Raw genomic sequence first — 22,912 nt, 5'->3', positions numbered from 1 at the left:
CAAACCCAAATCCTCACAGAGACAACATGGGATTTTTTACCCACTGAGCCAAAATGAGAACTCCTTAAGTTTTTGAAAATAAATTTCCCACTATTTCCATCATTCCAATAGCAAAACAGCAACATTTGTTTACCCTTCCCAGGAAAATCCATCCTTCTCCACAGGAGGACAAATGCCTACAGCAATCACCACCTCCCTTCTCCAGTGCCATCCCAGACACTAAGCTTTTCTGCAGTTCAGTCACACCAGGAGGCGCTACAGGGACTTAGCAAAAACTATGGTCAGTTATTAAAAAGACATTATTATATTTTTAAAAATTGGCATGGAGTTCTGTTGTCTCCGTGGCAGTGCAGGTTCGAGCCCTGGCTGGGCACAGTGGGTTAAGAATCTGGTACTGTCGCAGCTGTGGCATAGGGTACAGCAGTGGCTCAGATTCAATACCTGGCCCAGGAACTTACATATGCAGGAGATACAGAGAAAGAAAGAAAGAAAGAAAGAAAGAAAGAAAGAAAGAAAGAAGAAAGAAAGAAAGAAAGAAAGAGAGAGAGAGAGAGGAAGGAAGGAAGGAGAGAGAAAGAGAAATTGACAAACTATGGAAAAGATTGGGCATACATGGAACAAAGGTAAGATGATATCCTTTGAATATTGCGTCCAAATGATAGGATCATGGGCACAAAAAGTTATAAAGTTGTCTAATAATAAATAACTTTAACAATAATTATGTTAGTTTGTTTGGTCTTTATAAAATACAGTCTGGTTTATTGCTTTCTTGGGTCCACTACCATCAGGTGTCAAATAAGTCACAGTAATCTGGCTGCAGCCATTTATACCATTGAAAAAGAGAGAGAATTCTGTATAGAGAAGAACAAATCTGACTCCTTATTAGATCTGTTCCCTTTTTCGGTGCTTAAGTCATGGTGGCTCCGCACTTATTGTAAAATAATGTTGCATATACCCTGAACTATGCAGGACAACCTAGTCTTAGGGTTCTGATCTTTAAGAGTCCATTCCTTCCTATAGAGATAAGCTGCAAAACAGAGAATAACATTCACCTTGATGGAGGTTGATAGGAAAATCGTGACCTGCCTTACATGGACAGTTGCAGGAACAAAGGATTCCTACACCAAGGACACCAAGAAACAAAGGACACCAAAAAGTCTGTGACAACTAACCAGGCCCTTCCCTGACCTGGCCCTTAAAAATGCCTTCCTGAAACCCTCTGTAGAGTTCAGGGTTTTCTGGGGACAAGCCCCCTGTCTCCTTACATGGCCCTGCAGTAAATCTTTCTTTGTTCCAAACTGCAACATTTTGGTTTATTTGCCCTGTCAGGCACAGGAACTTGTGTTCTGACAATTTCAAAGCAAAATATGACCCAGCCCATCTTTAAACAAAGGAAGTGAAGGAAGTTCCTGTTGTGACTCAAGGGTAACTAACCTGATTTCCATGAGGATGCAGGTTCAATCCCTGGCCGAAGTGGGTTAAGGATCCAGTATTCCCGTGAGCTGTGGTGTAGGTGGCAGATGCTGCTTGGATTCCACATTGCTGTGGCTGTGGCGTAGGCCAGCAGGTGGGATCCAGTATTCCCGTGAGCTGTGGTGTAGGTGGCAGATGCTGCTTGGATTCCACATTGCTGTGGCTGTGGGGTAGGCCAGCAGGTGCAGCTCCAATTCAACCCCTGCCTGGGAACTGCCATATGCTGCAGGTGTGGCCCTAAAAAGACCAAAAAGTAAATATAGAATAGAATAGAATAGAATAGAATAGAATAGAATAGAATAGAATAGAATAGAATAGAATAGAATAGAAAAGTGAGAAAAAATGATCAGCATCAATTAAAGAACCTGAAGTCTCCATGTCTTGGCTATTGTGAATAGTGCTGCAATGAACATGCATGTGCATGTGTCTTTTTCAAGGAAAGTTTTGTGCAGATATATGCCCACGAGTGGGATTGCTGGGTCATATGGTAGTGCTATGTATAGTTTTCTAAGGTATCTCCATACTGATCTCCATAGTGATTGTACCAGCTTACATTCCCACCAACAGAGAAGGAGAGTTCCCTTTTCTCCATGCCCTCTCCAGCATTTGTTATTTGTGGACTTATTAATGATGGCCATTCTGACTGGTGTGAGGTGGCATCTCATGGTAGTTTTGGTTTGCATTTCTCTAATAATCAGGGATGTTGAGCATTTTTTCATGTGCTTGTTGGCCATCTATATATCTTCTTTGGAGAAATGTCTATTCAGGTCTTTTGTCCATTTTTCACTTGGGTTGTTGGCTTTTTTGCTGTTGAGTTGTATAAATTGTTTGTATGTTTTAGAGATTAAGTCCTCGTCAGTTGCATCATCTGAAACTATTTTCTCCCATTCTGTAAGTTGTCTTTTTGTTTTCTTTTTGGTTTCCTTTGCATGCAAAGGGCTGTCAGTTTGATTAGGTCCCATTGGTTTATTTTTGCTTTTACTTCTGTTGCTTTGGGAGACTGATCTGAGAAAACATTTGTAAGGTTGATGTCAGAGATTGTTTTGCCTATGTTTTCTTTCAGGAGTTTGATGGTGTCTTGTCATATTTAAGTCTTTAAGCCATTTTGAATTTACCTTCTTGCATGGTGTGAGGGTGTATTCTAGTTTCACTGATTTGACGCAGCTGTCCAGGTTTCCCGGCAATACTTGCTGAAGTCTGTCTTTTTCTCATTTTATGTTCTTGCCTCCTTTGTCAAAGATTAATTGACCATAGGTGTCTGGGTTTATTTCTGGATTCTTTATTCTGTTCCATTGGTCTGTCTGTCTGTTTTGGTACCAGTACCACACTCTCTTGATGACTGTGCCTTTGTAATATTGCCTTAAGTTTAAGACAATTATCCTCCTGCTTGGTTAACATATATTAACATATATAATATAATTCCATAAAGTGGTTTATGGTCTTAATGTGGATTTATCACTGAGGTTTAAACTTGCATTAGGAAATTTGAAAGTAGGGGAGGGAATTTAGTAATATGAACCCACAGATTTCACTTTCAACTGTTGGAGGTATTTTTCTGTGCAGACTCCACCCTTCTTTTGCTTGTTCATTTCATTTATTAAAGCAGTAACTGAGATTGAAAATGGCTCATCTGAGATCAGTCAACCAGAAAGGTGTGTAAAATGGTGGGGGGAGAACCCAATTATTCATCAGTCATAGAGGCTTTTGGCACAGATTCCCTGTGTCACCTGGAACTCTCTCTTTGCTAGCTTATCAAGTTTCTCTCAAACCTGTGAGGTTGTTAATAATGATCTGAAACACATCTGCCATCACAGGATCATATGCATGGAATGAAAGTTCAAAAATCTTACTTAGGAGTTTAATCTACATGGCATTTCTTAACTTTAGGGAGAAAGAGTACAAGGCAAAAGCTACAGAAGTAGAGCATTAAAATGATACTTAAAAGATCCGTTACCCAATGCTATCAGTGAGGGTCAAAATATTTACACGCCTCCCTAAGTCCCCTGAATTTAATTACCTCACAATTTCACTTTAGTGCCAACATGTTCTCTAGTCCTAAACTGTCTTAGTTTCTTTTATTTATTTATTTATTTTTTGTCTTTTGTCTTTTTGGGGCCGCACCCACGGCATATAGAGGTTCCCAGGCTAGGGGTCGAATGGGAACTACAGCTGCCAGCCTACGCCACAGCCACAGCAGTGTCAGATCCGAGCCACATCAGCGACCTACACCACTGAGTGAGGCCAAGGATCAAACCTGCAACCTCATGGTTCCTAGTTGGATTCATTTCCGCTGCTCCACGACAGGAACTCCCTGTCTTAGTTTCTTGATTTGCATGCCTCTGTGTAAGGTACATAAGGAAAACTTTTAAGACACCCTGAAGTAAAAAATCTACTCACTGTCTTAGCCACAAATGAAGAAAATGAGCCCATTTTAAATAAAAGCAACATGATCATCAGCCAGCTAAGTTCCATGAGGGCAAGTTTTGTTTATTTCACTACCATATATTCCTAGCACCCAAAACAGCCTGGCACAGGGACATATTCAGTAAAAATGAATGAATGCTTCATGACAGATACTGCAGAGCCGCAAAATAAGGAGAAAATGAGCAAGAATTTATTGAGCCAAGAACTGTCTTCGACACCTACCGTAATCGCTGTCATTTAACTATGAAATCATTCAAGCCTGTACATGAACAATGCCTACATAGCTGCAGATATAGATATGAGTTATGAGGATAAGATTTCAGGTAGAATTCCCTGAGCTTTCTAAGGTGAAAGGGAAAGTGTTTTCATGTGCAAATGAACTGGATGCAATGAAGAGAGTGGGAAAGGAAGGTTTACATACAAAACATTTCATACTTCACATACAGCAACTGAATAAAAAGTTGTATCAATTGAAATTTCATCAGATTTCAAAGTGCACACCCTGAGTCTTAGGACTTGCTACCCATAAGTCAATCACTAAATCTCACAGAAAAAACAGGCAACTAATAAATGAATTGTAAAAACATTTTTCCCCGGGTTGGAATTTTCCGGTGTTTGGTAACTTCTGAAAATATTTTTCCTGACAGTATTTAGCCCAATATTTTTTGACAGCCTAGTGCCATGCTTGCAATGCAAGTACATACTAGCGAATAGTCTTAAAGTTCAACCAAAAAAAAAAAAAAACTCACACAAACTCCTTCCTTGCCTACATACTACAGGTTCATCAGTTTCAGTGATGCATCTTGGTATTTAGAAACCAACATAGGAATAATAATATTCACAAAACTAAATTACTACTAATGATGTTGCTGGCTGCCACACACTGAATGGCCACTGTGTGCCAGGCACCTACTTACATTGCTTATTATCTACACTATAGCTTTGAGTTCTGACAAGCAATATAAGGTAATACTATTAGTTCCCCCTTTTGAAGGCTAGAACACTGAGGCTCACAAAGATAAAATAATTTGTCCAGGATTAGGTAAGCAAAAGAGTCAAGATTTAAGCACTGTCTGCAGAGATCTTAAGAACTCAGATAACATGCCTCCTTGAACTTTTATTTTCTTTACCTGGTCACCTTCCGAAAAAACCACAAGCAGAGTAGTTTTTAAAAATAATTTTAATACTAATCAAATTTACAGTCAATATATGACAGCTTTCCTTTCCAAAGAGGGAAAATACATGACAACTCTCCTTTCCAAGGAAGGATAATGATCCTTCTTGACCACAAAAATGTTAATTCAGTAAAACTCTGACCCAGTTCCAGTTGTGCTGTGTACTGCTCTCCAGGCATCATCCTTTCTCAAATAGGCAGAAGCTCAGGGTTTAAAAAAAGAAAGAAGATATTATCTAATTCAATGTATTAGCACCAACACCCTATATCGAAGCAAGTCAGGAGGTGACTCACTTGTGAACCCAAGGATGGCTTCAACCATCTTCTACCCCCGAGAGTTTACTAAGGGGACCAGCCTCTCGGAGCATGACACAGTGTCCTGCCTCCTTCCCAAAGCCAAGTCCCCACCCAAGACTCTGGGCTTCAGAGCATAGCAAACGGGCCAAAGCATAGGCTTAGGGGTCAAACAGCTTGAGTTCCCATCCTGACCTTACCACTTAACCAATTATGCACATGTGGACAAGGTGCTTCACATCTAAGGTCTCCATTTCCTCTTGATAACGCGAATGCTAAGATTTACCTTAAACCAATGTTGTGATGGTTGCATGGGATAACACATGCAAAGAGCCAGTTCACTTCCTGGTACACAGCAGATGGATAGCAAAAAGTTTTCTTGCCTTCCCGAAGGACCTTCTTCCCTGGAGTGCTGGAGCCAACTCCTACTGGCTTCCAAGAGATAACTATTAAATTTTCAGGAATTTTGCAGGCCAGTGATTAAATACAGCCATTATTAAAAATTAAATTATATAACTTATGAGTTCCCCATCATGTCTCAGTGATAACAAACCCAACTAGGATCCACAAGAACGCGGGTTCAACCCCTAGCCTTGCTCAGTGGGTTATGGATCCAGCGTTGCCATGAGCTGTGGTGTAGGCTAGCAGTTACAACTCGGATTCGACCCCTAGCCTGGGAACTTCCATATGCCACAGGTGCAGCCCTAAAAAAGCTATAAAAATAAATAAATAAATAATGTTATACAATAAATAATATACTAGTACCTATATTTATATCAATATATATTCTATATCTTAAAATAAACTACATAAACTTAAATTGTGCTAAACACGAAGGTCAAAGATCCTCAAAGCTCATCACTCCTTAATAAGTTTCCTTCATTTTACTGTTATCTAATGCTCTTGAGGTTATTTATGCCTATTGCCTATTAGGCAGTGGAAATGCTAACACCTCTCCCAACTCCAGGTTCAATGACGTCACATTTGTGGCTTGAAATCAGCTACAGTAGTATTTACATGGAAATGGGCCAACACAACAAGTTGAGATTTACTTTCTTTGAGAGCCAGTTATTTAGCATTTACCGGCACACCGTTAGTATTCACATTTCATCTTATTTCCTTTCTGTTCCAACATTTTCCATCTCTACAAGTTACCTACACAGATACACACACCCATTACATTTAAAATAAAAATGAAAACAAAAACCTAACACCCATCCAGGCACCATCCTTTGCCCCATTCCTTTGAAGCAGGAGATAGATGGGTCCCAGGCTGAACAACTGTAATCTGTTCCCTGTGGACAGATAACTTCAAGATATAAAGTTAACAGCAGGAGCAAGGAGGAGCTGTGTCCTGCTTGGATAAAAGACAGAGACCACCTGGTTCCTGTTCTTGAGGTCAAGGAGACCCCCCAGAACTGCATCAGGGGTCAGAGGAAGGAGGGGCATCAGACCATAGCACATCCTGTCAACTTCCCAGAAACCCTGGGGGTAGAATCCATCCTGGCTAAAAGATGCACATGCACACAGGGGAGGGCCCCAAGTCAGGCCAAATGTGGGTTCGAGGCCAGACGAAACAAGATAATGAGCCAGAGGAAGCCCGGCAGGACTGCCCCATACAAGGGGTTTCAACCACCTCCAAAGCATGTGTTGCTCTCGTCCTCTCTTATTCTCTCTCTCTTTCTGTTTCTCTCTCTACACACACCCCACCCCCACCACTGTGTTTCTCCACCCCATCGTCTCTCTCTTCTCCTTTAATAAACATTTCATTGGCTTCATTACTCTCAGTCTCTTTGCCCAATTCTTTCTCCAAAGGGACAAATACTGGGGACCTACATCAAGAGATTAGGGTTTAGTGTTCTCTTTCCAGAGAACACCTTCACTGCCAAACGGACTGAAAAATATTCTCTGTATGCCTGATTTCAACACTTCCTTACCACCCACTCATTAACATATTCATTTCACAAACATGTGAACTCTTACTGTTAGTCAGACACTATGAAAGGAAGTGGGGATACAAACGTGTACAGAAACCAACAGGGTCCCTTTCCTGATGGAACGCAGTCACCCCGCCGCCTGACTTCTGTCCCTCCTCGAATGTCTCCAATGCTCTATTTTTCTCATTCAATTTTACTGGCGTAGAGTTGGTTTACAGTATTGTGTTAGTTTCAGGTGTACAGCGACATGAATCAGTTCTATGTATCCATATAGCTGTTCCTTTCAGAGTCTTTTCCCATAGAGTACTGTGAACACTTCCCTGTGCTATACAGCACATCTTTGTTTTCTCCTTTGCTCTCCTTAAAAAAATTTGCAATTTCCCCCAAATGTGTTGTCTTCTTTTCCATCATGCCCTGTAGCAAAAAGTCACAATTTCCTCAAGGTTTTCACTGTTTATCTCTTCTTTTCACTCAGGAATTTCATGCATTGCTGTGAGTTCATCCTTTCCCAACCCTCAAAAAAACATAATTTTCTTCTAGCATTTCCAGCTCAGTAACAGACACCACCATCGACCCAACTGTCAGTAAGCCCTGTTAGATCTGCAACCAAAACTTACCCCAAATCCACCATATCCCTGCCTCCCAGTGTCTACCACCCTCGGCCAGGATGTCTTCGTTCTCCCTCAGTCTGTAGAAAAGCCTCCTCCCTGCTTTATTCTTGCCCCCTAAATCAGTCACACAAGAAGCCAGACTGGACAATTTTTTTTTTTTTTAATTTTTATGGCTGCACCCTTGGCGTATGGAAATTCCCAGGCCAGAGATCGAATCCTAGCTGCAGCTGCAACCTACACCACAACTGCAGCAACACCAGACCCTTTAATCCACTGCACCAGGCTGGGGATTGAACCCAAGCCTCCCCAGCAACTGAAGCTGCTACAGTTGGATTCTTAACCCACTGCGCCATGCCAGGAACTCCCAGACTGGACTTTATTTTTTTGTCTTTTGTCCTGTTAGGGCCACACCCGCGGCATATGGAGGAGGTTCCAAGGCTGGGCATCTAATCAGAGCTGTTGCTGCCAGCCTATGCCACGTGCACAGCAATGCCAGATCCAAGCCACGTCTGCAACCTACACCATAGCTCAAGACAATCCGGATCCTTGACCCAGTGGAGCGAGGCCAGGGATTGAACCCACAATCTCATGGTTCCTAGTCAGATTCGTTTCCACTGCGCCATAACGGGAATTCCAACTGGACATTTTTTTAATGCAATCATTTCTCTCCACATTAAACAAACAAACAAACAACAACAACAAAAGCCCTCCAGAGTCTTTCCATTCCTCTCGGAATAAAATCCAAACGTGCTTCCATGGCCAACCCGCTCTTCATTATCTGGGCCTGCCCACCCCCTGACCTCACCCCTTCCAATCCTCATCTGCTCATTACCCCAAGTCTGGAACCCTCTGGCCAGATCTTAGAAGGGCTAGCTCCTCCTCTCATCCTCAGAAATTTGGGAGGCCTCCCCTGACCCACCAACATGAATTCACCCCAGGCAGACCCACCCACGACTCTCTACCACACTGTTCACTGACCACTGGTTATTAGTGTCTGTCCTCGACTGGAAGGGAAGCTACACAGGAGCAAGGACCTTGCTTCCTTCTTCCCCATCACACCCTTGGTGCCTGTAACAGTGTCTGCCACATGGTAGACACTCAGTAGATATTTGTCGATGAATGAAAAAAATGGAGCATGATCCAAAAGCCAGGAAAAGGCAGGAATAACTGGAAACAAAGACCCTGAAAAGAGGGTGTTTTCTGGGATGGCCCAAAAATATGAGGTGGTAAAGTGCTGACAGTATGAATCAAATTTCCATCTTTCTCAAATTCTGACTTGACCATGGCTATTTCAGAGGTAAGCTAATTCAGTGAGCATCTGTTCTGAAAGTCTATGTTCCTTTTCATGGCGAGGCCAAAGGATTTTCTTTACAAAGAAAGAAAATCCCACACATTAAAGAAGATGATCCAGCATCCTTGAAAACATTTCTGAGAGGCAGTATCCCCTGGGTTTCCTCACTTACTTGTGCCAGAATAAATTCCTATCACACACAAAGAGCAGGGAGAGACAGAGCAGGGGAAGGCAGGGCTCTGCTGGCCCAGAAAACTGTGGAGTCTGTGCTCTGACAGCCAGGGCACTTCCACCAGGGAAGCGGCAAAATGTTTGTGCTTCTTAACTGAGGCTTCACAGCCTCATCCCCTGCTTCCCAATAACAGCACCATGGGGGCTTCAACACACTTTTTCCAGTTACTCCTTTCTTATCTGATCTACTACAGTGAAGGAGAGAAGGAAGGAAGGAGGAGGGAGGGAGATGGGGCAAGAAAGAAGAAAGGAGGGAAACAAGAAGCATCACAAAGAACCCACTCAGTGCTTCACTTTTCCATTGAGCCCCCTGCAACAGGTGATGCTGGATGGCGAAACACGCAAGGTCAAGGAGCCCAGCCCAGTACCTCATCAAGGACCACACAGCTCGAGGAGACACAGGGAATCCACTGCTCTTGGGTTCTGGTGGCAATGGGGCATGGCAGCCACCCCAAGCTCCTTTGTGAGGGAACCTCTGCTGCTTCCCGTTCTCCCGGAGAAGGTGCACTGGCGGTGCGGAGGGTGAGGAGCTCCCGGGCTGCTGCAGGCTGTGCTGATGGATGACCCCGTTGCTCCTAATTGTGCAGGGAATCAAGGGGAAACAAAAGCAAACAGAATGACGAGACTGGCAACAAGGAACAGCAGTCCCCTGATCCACCCCCAAGCCCTGCTCCCTGGAAGCAGTCATTCGCAATAGTTCTTCCGCTTCTGGTAACGATCACAATAATTTTTAAATAATAAAATTATAATGTTGTTTCTTTTTTTCATTTTTAGAGGTTTTCATATTGACTCCCTGCTATGGAAGACGAGGACTCTGTCCTTACATGGTCACCAACACACGTACACACATCCTCTTTACCCCTCATGCTCCACATTGATTTCTCTCATGATAAATATAATTTGGATTCTCTTAAACTCAGTTGAAGTGATATTCAGGATTTACACTATTATGATCTTGTAAATATTGTTCACAGCTGATCTACCCAACATACGCCTACATTTTTCTCTCATGAATGCTCTGAGATGTAACTCATAACCACTAGCTGGGCAAAAATGTTAAAGTCTGGCGTGACTAGGTGATGGTGAGAATGTGGAACAAAGGAAATTCTCATTCACTGCTGTGGTCATTTCAAGAGCAATGTCTCCACAGCTGGCCAGTGGACACAGGAAAAGATGCTCAATGTCATTAACTATTAGAGAAGTGCAAATAAAAACTACAATGAGATACCACCTCACACGGATCAGAATGGTCATGATTAATAAGTCTGCAAATAACAAATGCTGGAGAGGGTGTGAAGAAAAGAGAACCCTCCTACACTGCTGGAGGAAAGGTAAACTGGTACGACCATTATGGAGAATAGTATGGAGGTCCCTCAGAAAAGTGAATACAGAACTACCATATGATCCAGCAGTCCCACTCCTGGGCATATATCTGGACAAAACTATAATTCAAAAACATACGTGCACCCCTATGTTCACAGCAGCACTATTCTCAATAGTCAAGACATGGAAGAACCGAAATGCCCACTGACGGATGAATGGATTAAGAAGATGGGGTACATATAAACAATGGAATACGATTCACTCATAAAAAAGAATGAAATAATGCCATTTGCAGCAACATGGATGCAACTACAGATTATCATACTAAGTGAAGTCAGTCAGAAAGAGAAAGACAAATGTCATGTGATATCATTTATATGTGGAATCTAAAATAAGGCACAAATGAACCTATCTACAAAACAGAAACAGACTCATAAACATAGAGAAGTCATGATTGCCAAGGGGGAGGGAGAGGGAGTGAGATGGACTGGGAATCTGGGTTTAGTAGATGCAAACTATTACATTTAAAATAGGTAAGCAATGGGGTCCTACTGTATAGCACAGGGAACTATATCCAGTCTCTTGGGATAGACCATGACGGAAGATAATGTAAGAAAGAGAATGTATATAGATGTATGCCTGGGTCACTTCGCTGTACAGCAGAAATTGGTATGACAGGGTAAATCAATTATACTCTAATAAATTTTTTTTTTAAAAAAAGAGCAATGTCTCAGCATCAACACAGTGAACAAGTATCTTATCTGTGGTCCCAGCAACTCATTTCTGTGGTTACGCCCTAGAGAAACCTGTAGGTATGTGTACACAAAAATTTACTATAGTGTGGTATTCAATAGCAAAACATGTGAAAATAACCTAAGCTCCAAATCCAGAAGAATGGGTAAATAAATTGTAATAATTAAATACTTACTATACAACAGTTAAAATAAATGAACTCTAACTACATGTATCCACACTGATGGATCTCAGAAGTCCAATGTTAAATAAAAAGAAAAGCAAGTGGTACCATCTATATAAAATTTGCAACTACATAAACAATGCTATTTGATATTCACCAGTATATACTTATGAAGCAATAACGTACAAACCATCCTAGAAATGAAAAGTGCCAAATTCAAGATTGTGGTTATTTCTAGAAAGAGAGGGTAGGGACTGGTGTCAAGGAATGTTATTCTCAGCATGTTGGAAATTATATAGTAATTTTTTTAAAAAGAAAAAACATTAACTTTTTTCTGATCTTTTTTTTGGAGGAGGTGCTTTTTAGGGCCGCTCCTGTGCCACATGGAAGTTCCCAGACTAGGGGTCAAATTGCAGCTGTAGCCAACTGGCCTACGCCATAGCCACAGCAACACAGAATCTGAGCCACGATCTACATACACCACAGATCACAGCAATGCCAGATCCTTAATCCACTGAGCGGAGCCAGGGATTGAACCCACATCCTCATGAATACTAGTTGGGTTCATTACCACTGAACCACAACAGGAACTCCCAAGGAGCTGATCTTTTACCCGAAAGTGTTTCTTTCTAAAGGTGGTGTCAAATAAAAGAAATTCCACTCTCCATTCTTGTGGCCCAATATTAAATTTTAGGAATTACTCTTCATGTAGGAAAGGGTTTCCAATGCTGTTTCCTGCTGTTTCTTTCTTGCTGCCTGAATCCCACAATGAAAGCCCTCCAGAACAACCTAGTGTCATGATGTTTATTCTAAATTAGTGGATAAGAATTGTGCAAAACTGTTTATGTGTACGTTATTCTAAGAAAGGGGGACATAATTATACGAGATTCTCAAAGGGGTCACAACCCCCAATACAGGCAGATCCTCGGACCTGGTCTCCTGGTATAAATGTGAGCCCAGGCTCTGAGCTCCAGTTTCCCTGGGAGGCCTCCAAGTCCCCATTGTGTGTGCTCCGTGGTGGCAGGGGTGCTCAGAGGCAACCCTGTGGCTCTGGAGTCACACAGACAGAAGTCCACAGGAGGCTGGGTAACTCTGGAGAGGTGACTTTCTGTGCCTACGTTGTCTCCTTTGTAAAACAAGGGTAGCAGTTGTGAGCATTAAGTGACTTCATACCTGTAAATGGCATGGCCCAATGCTTGGCACAAGGCCTGCACATAAGAGAGAATATTATTGGCCAGGTCTCCCTATTACAGGCTCTCTGTTCCTGATCACTTTCACAACTGTACTCAGTTGCTGATGTAATTATTTATATGTCTGTCTCCCCAGTATTGATCTTTGAGAGAAGAAATCTTGTCTGTCTTATTCTTGGCCAGGCACAGAATAAGTATGTATTAAATGGGTGAATAAAAGGATGAAAGAAAGAATGAATGCCTCCACTTTTGCACAGAGGCTGGTAGTGTGAGAGCTAAAAGTTACTAAAAAAATTTTGAAAATCCCATTGACTATGAGCTATGCAACTTCAAAGCTACATATTAGGCATATTATTTTTTTCCATAGAACTTCTAGCAGTTTGGTATGATGAAGCTCAGGAATATTTATTAGGAGTTCCCACTGTGGCTCTGCGGGTTATGAACCTGACTATCATCCATGAGGATGCGTGTTTGATCCCTGGCGTCGCTCGGTGGGTTAAGGATCCAGCATTGCTATGGTTGTGGCATAGGCTGGCAGCTGCTGTTGTGATTCAATTCCTAGCCTGGGAACTTCCATATGCCACAGGTGCAGCCCTAAAAAGCAATAATAATAATTATTATTATTATTATTACCATCATCATTAAAGGAATAAGAGACAGTTATTCCTTTGAAAAAAGCCTAGCTCTCCATGGGCTGAAGAGTCCCAAGACTGAGCAGATATGACTTCAATGATGATTGTGGACAAAACAATGCCGTCTGCCATTTCAGTCAACAAAGAGTGTTGCCTGCCTAGTTCCTAAAAACAATGAGCCATCAAGCCAAATGCCACTGCCAGCCCTGAAGGTTCACCCTGAGGGGAATTCATGATGGAGAAAAACAGGATACAGGCGCTAGATAGTTGAGATGCATATCAAAGAAATATTTTAATGAGCCCTGCCTCTCATCTTCCCATATATAGAAAAGCACTAAAATCATTAACTTGAGAGGTCTGTTTCTGTGATTAGCAGTAATCTCTTGAGTTTCAACTCTATAGGTTTTGGGGGGGGCGGTTTCCAGAAAAAACACATACATCCCGGCTCCTCCCTTATCTCTTTGGAACAGCCCATCAGAGCTCTCTGAGAAGCTGCTTTCCCAGGCAACAGTCCTTAGTATAAAGCATAATTCTCAATCCTGAGAATAAAACATAATTCTCAACTTTTAGGTTGTGTATTCCTTTTTTTAAGTCAACATGAGGTTAAAACAGCACTGGACTGGACCAAAAGGGAAGGTCTATAGTCACCTTTCCAATCCTTCTGCTGTCCTTAAGGAGAACAGAAAGATATGAGGAGGCAGGTACAAAGAGGATGCAAGAAAGTGGGAAGCCAGAAGGGTTGATAGGTCGCTCTCTAAATGGCAAAGTCAGCAATGTAATTACTCCCATGCGTTGAGAGATACTGAGGAAAGGCATTCTCATATAAGCCTGGGGGAGGGCCTCTGGCTCACTGCTGCCTTAGCTTGAGCTTGGGTCAAAATGATACCTGGGCTCCTTGCTTTTACATGCCTCTGAGATTTACAGATGGGAGCACTAGAGTCTATTTAAATTATCTCCGAGTACACCCAGGCAGGAAAGTGATCAGAATGTAATGACTCATCTCAGCTTGTTGCCACTCAATAGCACTGCTCTTATCTTTAAGTCAAGAAGTAGAAAGAGGTGGGGAATGGGATAAAATGGTAGGGTTTTTTTTTAAGATAGAATTCTTCATCAGACAAGGCAGGAGAATAAATCAGCTATATTTTTTTTTAAATTTGAATGGAAGGGCCTTCTAAGTACTGAAAAACGAGGTCAAATTGTTAGTAATTAAGGATTTGATAGAGGAAGAAAATTATAGTATGTGCTTGAACTTTTAATATGCCTCAGTCATTAAAAGTCCATCTATATTCCACAGCATAAAATGAATGTGCCTTAAATTTTTTTAATGAAAATAGGCTACTAAATGAATTTATCTTTTAACTTGATCATGACATATAAATATTCCTATACGGTTTAGACTGGCCCTTTGCAAAATTCCAAAAGGCCTCTTCCAAAACTCTTAGGTAAAAACATCATCCCTAAAGTAAACAGACTCTAATTTAGCAGTGTTCTGTGACAAGTAACCCTCATTTGAATGCAGAGATTCAAGGCAAGCTGTTAACACAGTTACCTTTTTTTTGCAACCACTCCTCTGTGAATCAAGATTTCTCAGGAATATGCAACCAAAACAATCTAGCAATACAAACTTGCAATTAGCATAGATGGTTCTCAATTCCAAATCTGGGGCTCCCAAAAACTTTACAGTCCTCACTGATTTTCATAAAAATGTGAAGAATTTGAACATATATAATGCATTTATCTTAAGGAAATAAACCTTATGATACTAATGGTCTAAAGGCCAGGTTACATTTTCACAAAATGTTATACTTCTATTTTTTTTAATCTCTTAATTTTTTTAATAAAAGCATAGTTAATTTTTTATCTTTTAATTTTTTATTAGAGTTGACCTATTTTTAAAAATTTTTATTAGCGTACAGTTGATTTATAATGTTGTGTCAATTTCTGCTATATTGGTAATATTGTTTTAATCTGAAGGAAATTCTTTTCATCAACTTTTTTTTAATGGAAGTTTGAAAACTATTTTTTTTTTTTTTTTTGGCCGCACTCTCCACATGTGGAAGTTCCCAGGCCATGAATCAAATCTGCACCACAGCAGTGACCATGCTGGATCCACTGAGCTACCAGGAAACTCTGAAACTGATGATTAAAGTCATTCTCTGCACTGCTTGAGAGCAAAACTTTAAAATGACTTACGATTTATCATGATTGTGGGACAGGGAAAAGAGATCGTAAACCAAGCACACTCCAAACACCGTGATGCCAGTCTCCTTCACCAACATCGCGCAGGTCCCCAGAAACAGACTGAGCAGCAGGAAGAAGGGAGAAGCCGTGGGAGGGAAACATTCCCCAGCACAACACTGGTCCACACTCCTGAAAAACAGAGTCAGGATGCTTTCACTGTGAGAAATGTGGCTCACTAAGAAATACCACCTCTAAAGATAAGCTTGAACATCCCCATTTCATTGTATACTAAGTAAGCGAGTATTGACTCCTTCAAGAATGTTCATCATAGAGTTATTTAAAATTTCAGAGATGGAAAAAAGTCAATGCCCAGGAGTACTGAATTTGGTACTTACATTAGGGCACATCCAAATCATGGTACGTGATGGCATATAACAAACGAACACTAACAAGCCATTTAAAATGCTACCACAGAGATACAGCTAGTCACAATGAAAGCTGTTTAGGTGAATACATTTCAAGTGAATAACACAGGTTGCTAAGCCATATGCATGAACTCTGGAGCAGGGACCCTGGGTTCAAATCAGAGCTCTGCAGTTAACCAACAGGTAACATGGGGAAGGTCAACTGCCTCTCTGCACCTCAGTATGAAACAGTATCACAGTAATATAGAGGAGATTCGATAAATGACAAGTGTTTTATCATCATTATTATTATTTTAGTGAAGATGTCTTATATGCTTCTGTACAAAGAAATCAGTGGATTATATATATATACCAAAACACAATCTTCATTTCTGTGATGAAAACACAGATGTTTTTGTCTTTTTCTTTTCTCCTGGCTAATCTGTATTCTTTCCTTTTTTTACAGCCACACCTGCAGCATGTGGAAGTTCCCCAGCTAGGAGTCGAATTGCAGCTGCAGCTGCTGGCCTACGCCACAGCTACAGCAACGCCAGATCTGAGCCACATCTTCGACCTATGCTGCAGCTTGTGGCCACACCAGATCCTTAACCCACTGAGTGAGGCCAGTGATTGAGCCCACCCTTATGGACACTGGGTCAGGTTCCTAACCTGCTAAGTCACAATGGGAACTCCAAATATGTTTTTTGTAAATTGAAGTATAGTTGATTTGCAACATTGCATTAGATTAGGTAAAGCTATTTTTCCTCAGGATTTTCCAGCAGGGATTTTCTAAAACCCTCCAGTTGCTATAAAGTCTTTTTTTCACCTTACAGAACAGAAACGGCCCCACGCCAAGAAACCTCACTGCTCCCTCAGGAGGTGACAGGCCAATTTGCTCCTGCTCCACTGAAGGCCAATATATCTGAAGTTGTGATGTCCTACCCTTACTGTTAGGCCTTGAAACAATTGCCTCAATTACTTGCCAAATTTGGACGAGACATGCTTTTCCTCCAGAGCTGGTTTATGGCTTCAACTGCTCAAAGTGAGAGTGGCCTGCACAATAGAAAGTCCTGACACTGTGTCTCATTAAGCATCCAGATATGGATAAGCTGCAGGCCCACTCATGTTCCCAAATTTATCAACACGAGAAAGCCTGAGAGAACAAGTTCAAACTCAAAAGCAATTATTAATCTTGTTCTAACACCAGAGTAAACAGGAAACAAGTGTTGAGTGTGGGTTCCTATTTTTAAGATTTTTACAACACTATTTTATATAACTAGCCATGCAGGGGGAGGTTCCAGAGCCAAGACTAGGAGACTGTCCTATACGAAGAATAGGCTCTGCTCTTCAGACCAAACCTTCATAAAGCTTAATTCATTTCCTTCTTTTTTTTTTTTTTTTTTGTCATTTCTTGGGCCGCTTCCTTGGCATATGGAGGTTCCCAGGCTAGGGGTCTAATCGGAGCTATAGCTGCCGGCCTACACCACAGCCACAGCAACGCGGGATCTGAGCCGCGTCTGCGATCTACACCACAGCTCAAGGCAATGCCGGACCCTTAACCCACTGAGCAAGGCCAGGAATTGAACCTGCAATCTCATGGTTCCTAGTCGGATTTGTTAACCACTGAGCCACGACAGGAACTCCCTCATTTCCTTCTTGATCCCAGGTCTAAACTGGTTTACAACAAGGTTTCTCAAGGTCAGCACCGATGGTGTCTGAGGGAAGATGACCCTGTTGTAAGAGTTGTCCTGCTCACTGCAGGGTCCTTGGCCTCTCCTCAACTAAGTGCCGGATGCACTTCCCCAGTTGTGACAAAAAATATCTCCAGACATTGCTCACCTTGCTCATAGGGCAAGGTGAGCAAAACAGTGTTCCTCAAAATCACGGGGCTGTGTAAGATGTCAATGAACTGACCTGAAGATCAGGGGTTCACAAATCCTTAAACACACACCCCTCCACAGAGCAGGGCACCATGGTTCACTGGACCCCACTTTCTGGGTCACACTCTGAGTCACCTGTCCCCATTACACTCTCTTTTTAACGCTTTCTTTATATGGATATGTCACAACACAGGTGAGAACCTGATCCCATTGAGGGGAAAAGGAGCAATATAATGGGACAACATTTTCTTGCTTTTCAGTCTCCCCAAACAAGGAGCTTTTGGATTTTGCTGAAAAGATATGTAAATTGGAAAAAAAAATCACAGTTGAGAAATACTATTTTCAATTCAGCCTTGTTATTTTAAGCTCTGAGCTACTTTAAGGAGGACAACAAAGAGAGGGGAAAAAAATGTGGGACCAAAATTAAAAGAAGAAGTTAAACAAATCATGGTTAAATAGAAGAGAGGATTACACCCTGTATATTTTGGCTCAGAGCTAAAATTTCAAATTCCATTGTCATAAGAAACTATAAGTAAGAGTAATCAAGAAGCAAGAGTTTTGTTTTTCTCAGCATTGGGATAACAGTCCTCTTTTTTTTTTTTTTTTTTTGGTTTGGTCTTTTTAGAGCCGCACCTGCAGCACATGGAGGTTCCCAGGCTAGGGGTCCAATTGGAGCTATAGCTGCCAGCCTACACCACAGCCACAGCAACGCCAGGTCCGAGCCACATCTGCAACCTACACTGCTGCTCAGGGCAATGCTAGATCCTTAACCCACTGAGTGAGGCCAGGGATCGAACTTACAACCTCATGGTTCTCAGTTGGATTCATTTCTGCTGCACCATGATGGGAACTCCCGGGATAGCAGTCCTCTTAAAAGGCTATGACATGGTCCAGAATGTGGCTGGAAGAGAGAAGAGCCTAGCATTTGGTAAGGAGAGGGTTTCTTACCTCAGGTCTCCAAGAAGGTCGCTGGGCATTTCACAGCCAAGAAGCCCTTCTTCTCTCTCAGGGTCAAGAAGCTCTCCTCCTCTCTCAAGCAGAAGCTCTCAGAGTACACACACACACACACAGCAGAAATTCTCAGGGGACAACACAACTATAATCACAGAGAAGGGCACGCTTAGCCACACATACCTATTGTAGGAGAGAAAGGCCAACAGAAACAGCAGGCACGCCAACACGTCTGCTCTGCCAACAATCCCAGCCACCTAGAAAGTTTGAAAATAAAAATCTGAGAAAACTACTTTCAGAGAACCATTACAGAAATGTACTTGTCTTTAGAGGAAAGAAAGGAACAATACATTAGAAAACACATTATTTTCAAATTCTGGTACATGACTTTGGTTGGCCTATATATTTAACAATAATTTTATAGAAGGAAAAATGAGGAAGGAAGGAGCAAGACTTTCATGCTTAACTTCAGGTTTTAACCTTTCTTCTATTGAAGGTCAATTGGCAGCATCAAAGGATATTCATTCTTTTTTTTTTTCTTTCCAAAAAATTTTGAGCAATGACTGAGGGCCAGACACTCTGCTGATGTTTGGGCACCAGAGTGCTAATCGAACGGGAAGATGTTTAAGATGAGGAGAAAATGAGATTGGGAATGAGTAGGAACACATGATCCCTATATGCGAGTGTATCTGTGTGTGTATATGTGGGTGTGTTTCTTAGTTCTGTCACTGAAAGGATCTGAAAGCAAGATACAGCAGTATGAACCCATTTCCCCTGAGAGAGGGACTGGGATATCCCACTGGCAATGAGGGCTAGTGCAGGCTCCAGCCCCAGCACTTCCACAAGGACTAAAGCTGGCTCCACCTGAAACAGCTATACCCTTGGAGAAATTAGGTGCTGATGCAGAAGCCAGAGAAAAATGAAAGTGAGAAAGAACTAGAGCCCTTGAGATATACTGAAGGAGACCCAGAGCCAGAGGAGAACCCACCAGTCCTATAGGGAGAACTTGGACCTGCTCCTGCAGGCGTCTCTGAGCCAAGTCAGAAACCAACACCCTGCCTGGCTGGACTTGCTAACTGCTTTTGCACCTGCACATGCAGGAGACTCAGGGCCATTTCAGAAATTATGACCCCTACAAGAAGATGGGACTCTGCAACCATCATCACTTGGTCAGCTCTAGATGTACACCATCAACCCGCTCTCCCACCTGAACTTTCCTCTCCTTCCCGTCTCATTGTTTCTGTTTGTGTTTTCATTAATTTTATTTTTTCTTTCACATTATTTACAGCATGCTCTATTTTATGTTTCAAGTTTAAAATAATAAAATGAAGCTTGTTTCTTATTTTAAATTTTATTGGAGTGCAGTTGACTTACAATGCTGTCTTAGTTTCAGGTGTCCAGCAAAATGATTCACTAATACATATACATATATCCATTCTATTTTCACATATAGGTTATTACAGAATATTGAGTAGATTTCCCTGTGCTCTATAGTAGGCCCTTGTTAATTATCTATTTTATGTACAGTCATGTGTGTATGTCATACCCATCCTCCCAATTTATGACCCCCCCGCCGGACGCTTCCCTCTGGTTATCCAAAGTTTGATTTTGAAATCTGAGAATCTGTTTCTATTTTATAAATAAGTTCTTTTGTAACATTTTTATTAGATTCATACTCATAAGTGATATTATATGATATCTGTCTTTCTCCGTCTGACTTACTTCACTTGGTATGATAATCTTTAGGTCCATCCATGTTGCTACAAATGGCATTATTTCATTCTTTTTTATGGCTAGGTAATATTCCATGGTATAGATGCACTGCATCTTCTTTATCCATTAAGCTTTTTCAAGTTAAGAAAAAAGATATCCCAGTAGAAAAGAGCCATCCTGGCACTAACCACAGGCCCTAACCACAGGCCACTGCTCCACTAAAGAGAACACAGGCTCCTTGGAGAAATGGTTGATTCCAGGACTGAAACTCAGAAGATATAAGAGGAGCCTGGATCATCTTCTCATGTTTAAAGTAAGAAACTGCTCAAAAAACAACAGGTGCATGTCACTAGGACAAAGAAGCCAGTAACAATGGGCTCCCACTGACCACATATGAGACAATTTGAACATCATGAAAAGTAAGAGCAGCAGTAAATTATTAATCACTGAAAAAAACTGACATCTATTAGGGTATACTTATAATAAATATATGGAAGGATGAATGAATGGATACATACACAAGTACAGGCATACATTCAATAAACAAGTGAATGGGAAAGAATAGAAACCTCTTCCTCACATTAAAAAGCCAGGTCAGGAGTTCCCGTCGTGGCACAGTGGTTAACGAATCCGACTAGGAACCATGAGGTTGCGGGTTCGGTCCCCCTCCTTGCTCAGTGGGTTAACGATCCGGCGTTGCCGTGAGCTGTGGTGTAGGTTGCAGACGCGGCTTGGATCCCGCGTTGCTGTGGCTCTGGCGTAGGCCAGTGGCTACAGCTCCGTTTCAACCCCTAGCCTGGGAACCTCCATATGCCGTGGGAGCGGCCCAAGAAATAGCAACAACAACAACAACAAAAAGCCAGGTCATAAGTGTAGAGGGAATAGCAGAGTTGAAAAGCAGCCATTTTGCTTCCAGAAGAGCAAGAAACATCACAAAATATCAACTGATGCTAAACTTAAAATGTGAAAGTTTGATGAGAGACAGAATATTTGCAAGGCTTCAAAGAATTCCCTCCTAATTACTTATTAGCTGGAAAAATTAAAAGAAGAACTTTACTATGGAGAAAATATATTACATTGCAGCACCCCTTGACTAAGTAATCAAACTTAGCCTCAGCAATACAGGGCACATGAACGTGGCAGCCTCTGCCGGTGACCCCCGAGGACACTGCTCCTATGCAGTATCCCAGTCGGGGATCCGTGAGCTGATATAAACCTGAGAAAACATCCAGGTGACGAACATTCCATTAAAATATATGTGTATACTTTATATTAATAAAGGATGAAATATAATAATTTATATTGTTTTACATCAAACTTTTATTATATTTAATATCTTCTAATTTACATTATAACTCATATTACAACATATCATAATACCGAATCTAACATATTTTCATATATTACAAGTATAATATATTGTACTGACATAATATACCATCTATGTATATATTATGTATTCACATTTTATATATTATATTTTATATTTAGATAGTCTCATATTATTACATATATTATTTTATTTATGTTATAAATGTGATATAATTTGATATCATGTAGTATATACATCTATAACATCATGTTATAAAATATATACATTTTATTATATATTCATAGTATAATTATGTAACAATATATTATCGAATATGATAAATCTCATATTAATAACACTTTATATTATATACATCTTAATATATATTTTATTACATTTATAAGACATAAATGAAGACTGGTGACTATTCTAAACTTAAGACTAAAGAGAAACAATGACTACTGGCCTTTTTTACTACTTGGAAAAAATACAAGAAAATTATTAAGATGTAAAGGAGCATGAATTACGCAACCTACTCTCAAATACTTCAGAAAACAAATAACATTTTCTAAAACGTCTTATGGCCACACCTTGGCATATGGAAGTTCCTGGGCCAGGGATTGAATCCAAGCAGCTACTGTGACCTACGTCGCAGCTACAAAACGGGAACCTTTAAGCCAATGAGTCCAGCCGGGGATTGAACCCACACCTCTGCAGCAACCCAAGCTGCTGCAGCCAGATTCTTAACCCACTGTGCCATAGTGAGAACTCCCACAAATAACCTTTTTATATATTGAAGAATAAAGGGCAAAAGGATGGAAAAACAAATGTGGCAAAATGTTAAAAGTTGGAGACTTTGGATAAAAAGCATATCTAGTCATTAGATTTTTTAAGTTTGAAAGTACTTTTTTAACGTGTTGCTTCAGAAAGGGACTGAAACGATAAAGGGGTGGGGGCAGGTGGCCATTTATAAAT

At 41.1% G+C, this 22,912-nt stretch overlaps 1 protein-coding gene across 1 annotated transcript in view; it reads right to left on the bottom strand.

Moving 5' to 3' along the window:
• Positions 1–22,912, bottom strand: part of TMTC1 (transmembrane O-mannosyltransferase targeting cadherins 1) — a 302,591-nt gene that overhangs the window by 249,687 nt on the left and 29,992 nt on the right. Inside the window, exons 3-5 of the mRNA XM_047787300.1 lie at positions 19,096–19,169; positions 15,690–15,866; positions 9,804–10,010 (exon numbers count right to left, since the gene is read on the bottom strand). Of these exons, the coding sequence (XP_047643256.1) occupies positions 9,804–10,010; positions 15,690–15,866; positions 19,096–19,169 (458 nt within the window). The remainder of the gene's footprint in view (positions 1–9,803; positions 10,011–15,689; positions 15,867–19,095; positions 19,170–22,912) is intronic.

The sequence above is a fragment of the Phacochoerus africanus genome, chromosome 7 (assembly GCF_016906955.1).
Source record: "Phacochoerus africanus isolate WHEZ1 chromosome 7, ROS_Pafr_v1, whole genome shotgun sequence".
NCBI lineage: Eukaryota > Metazoa > Chordata > Mammalia > Artiodactyla > Suidae > Phacochoerus > Phacochoerus africanus.
This window is presented reverse-complemented; position numbering and strand designations above follow the sequence as displayed.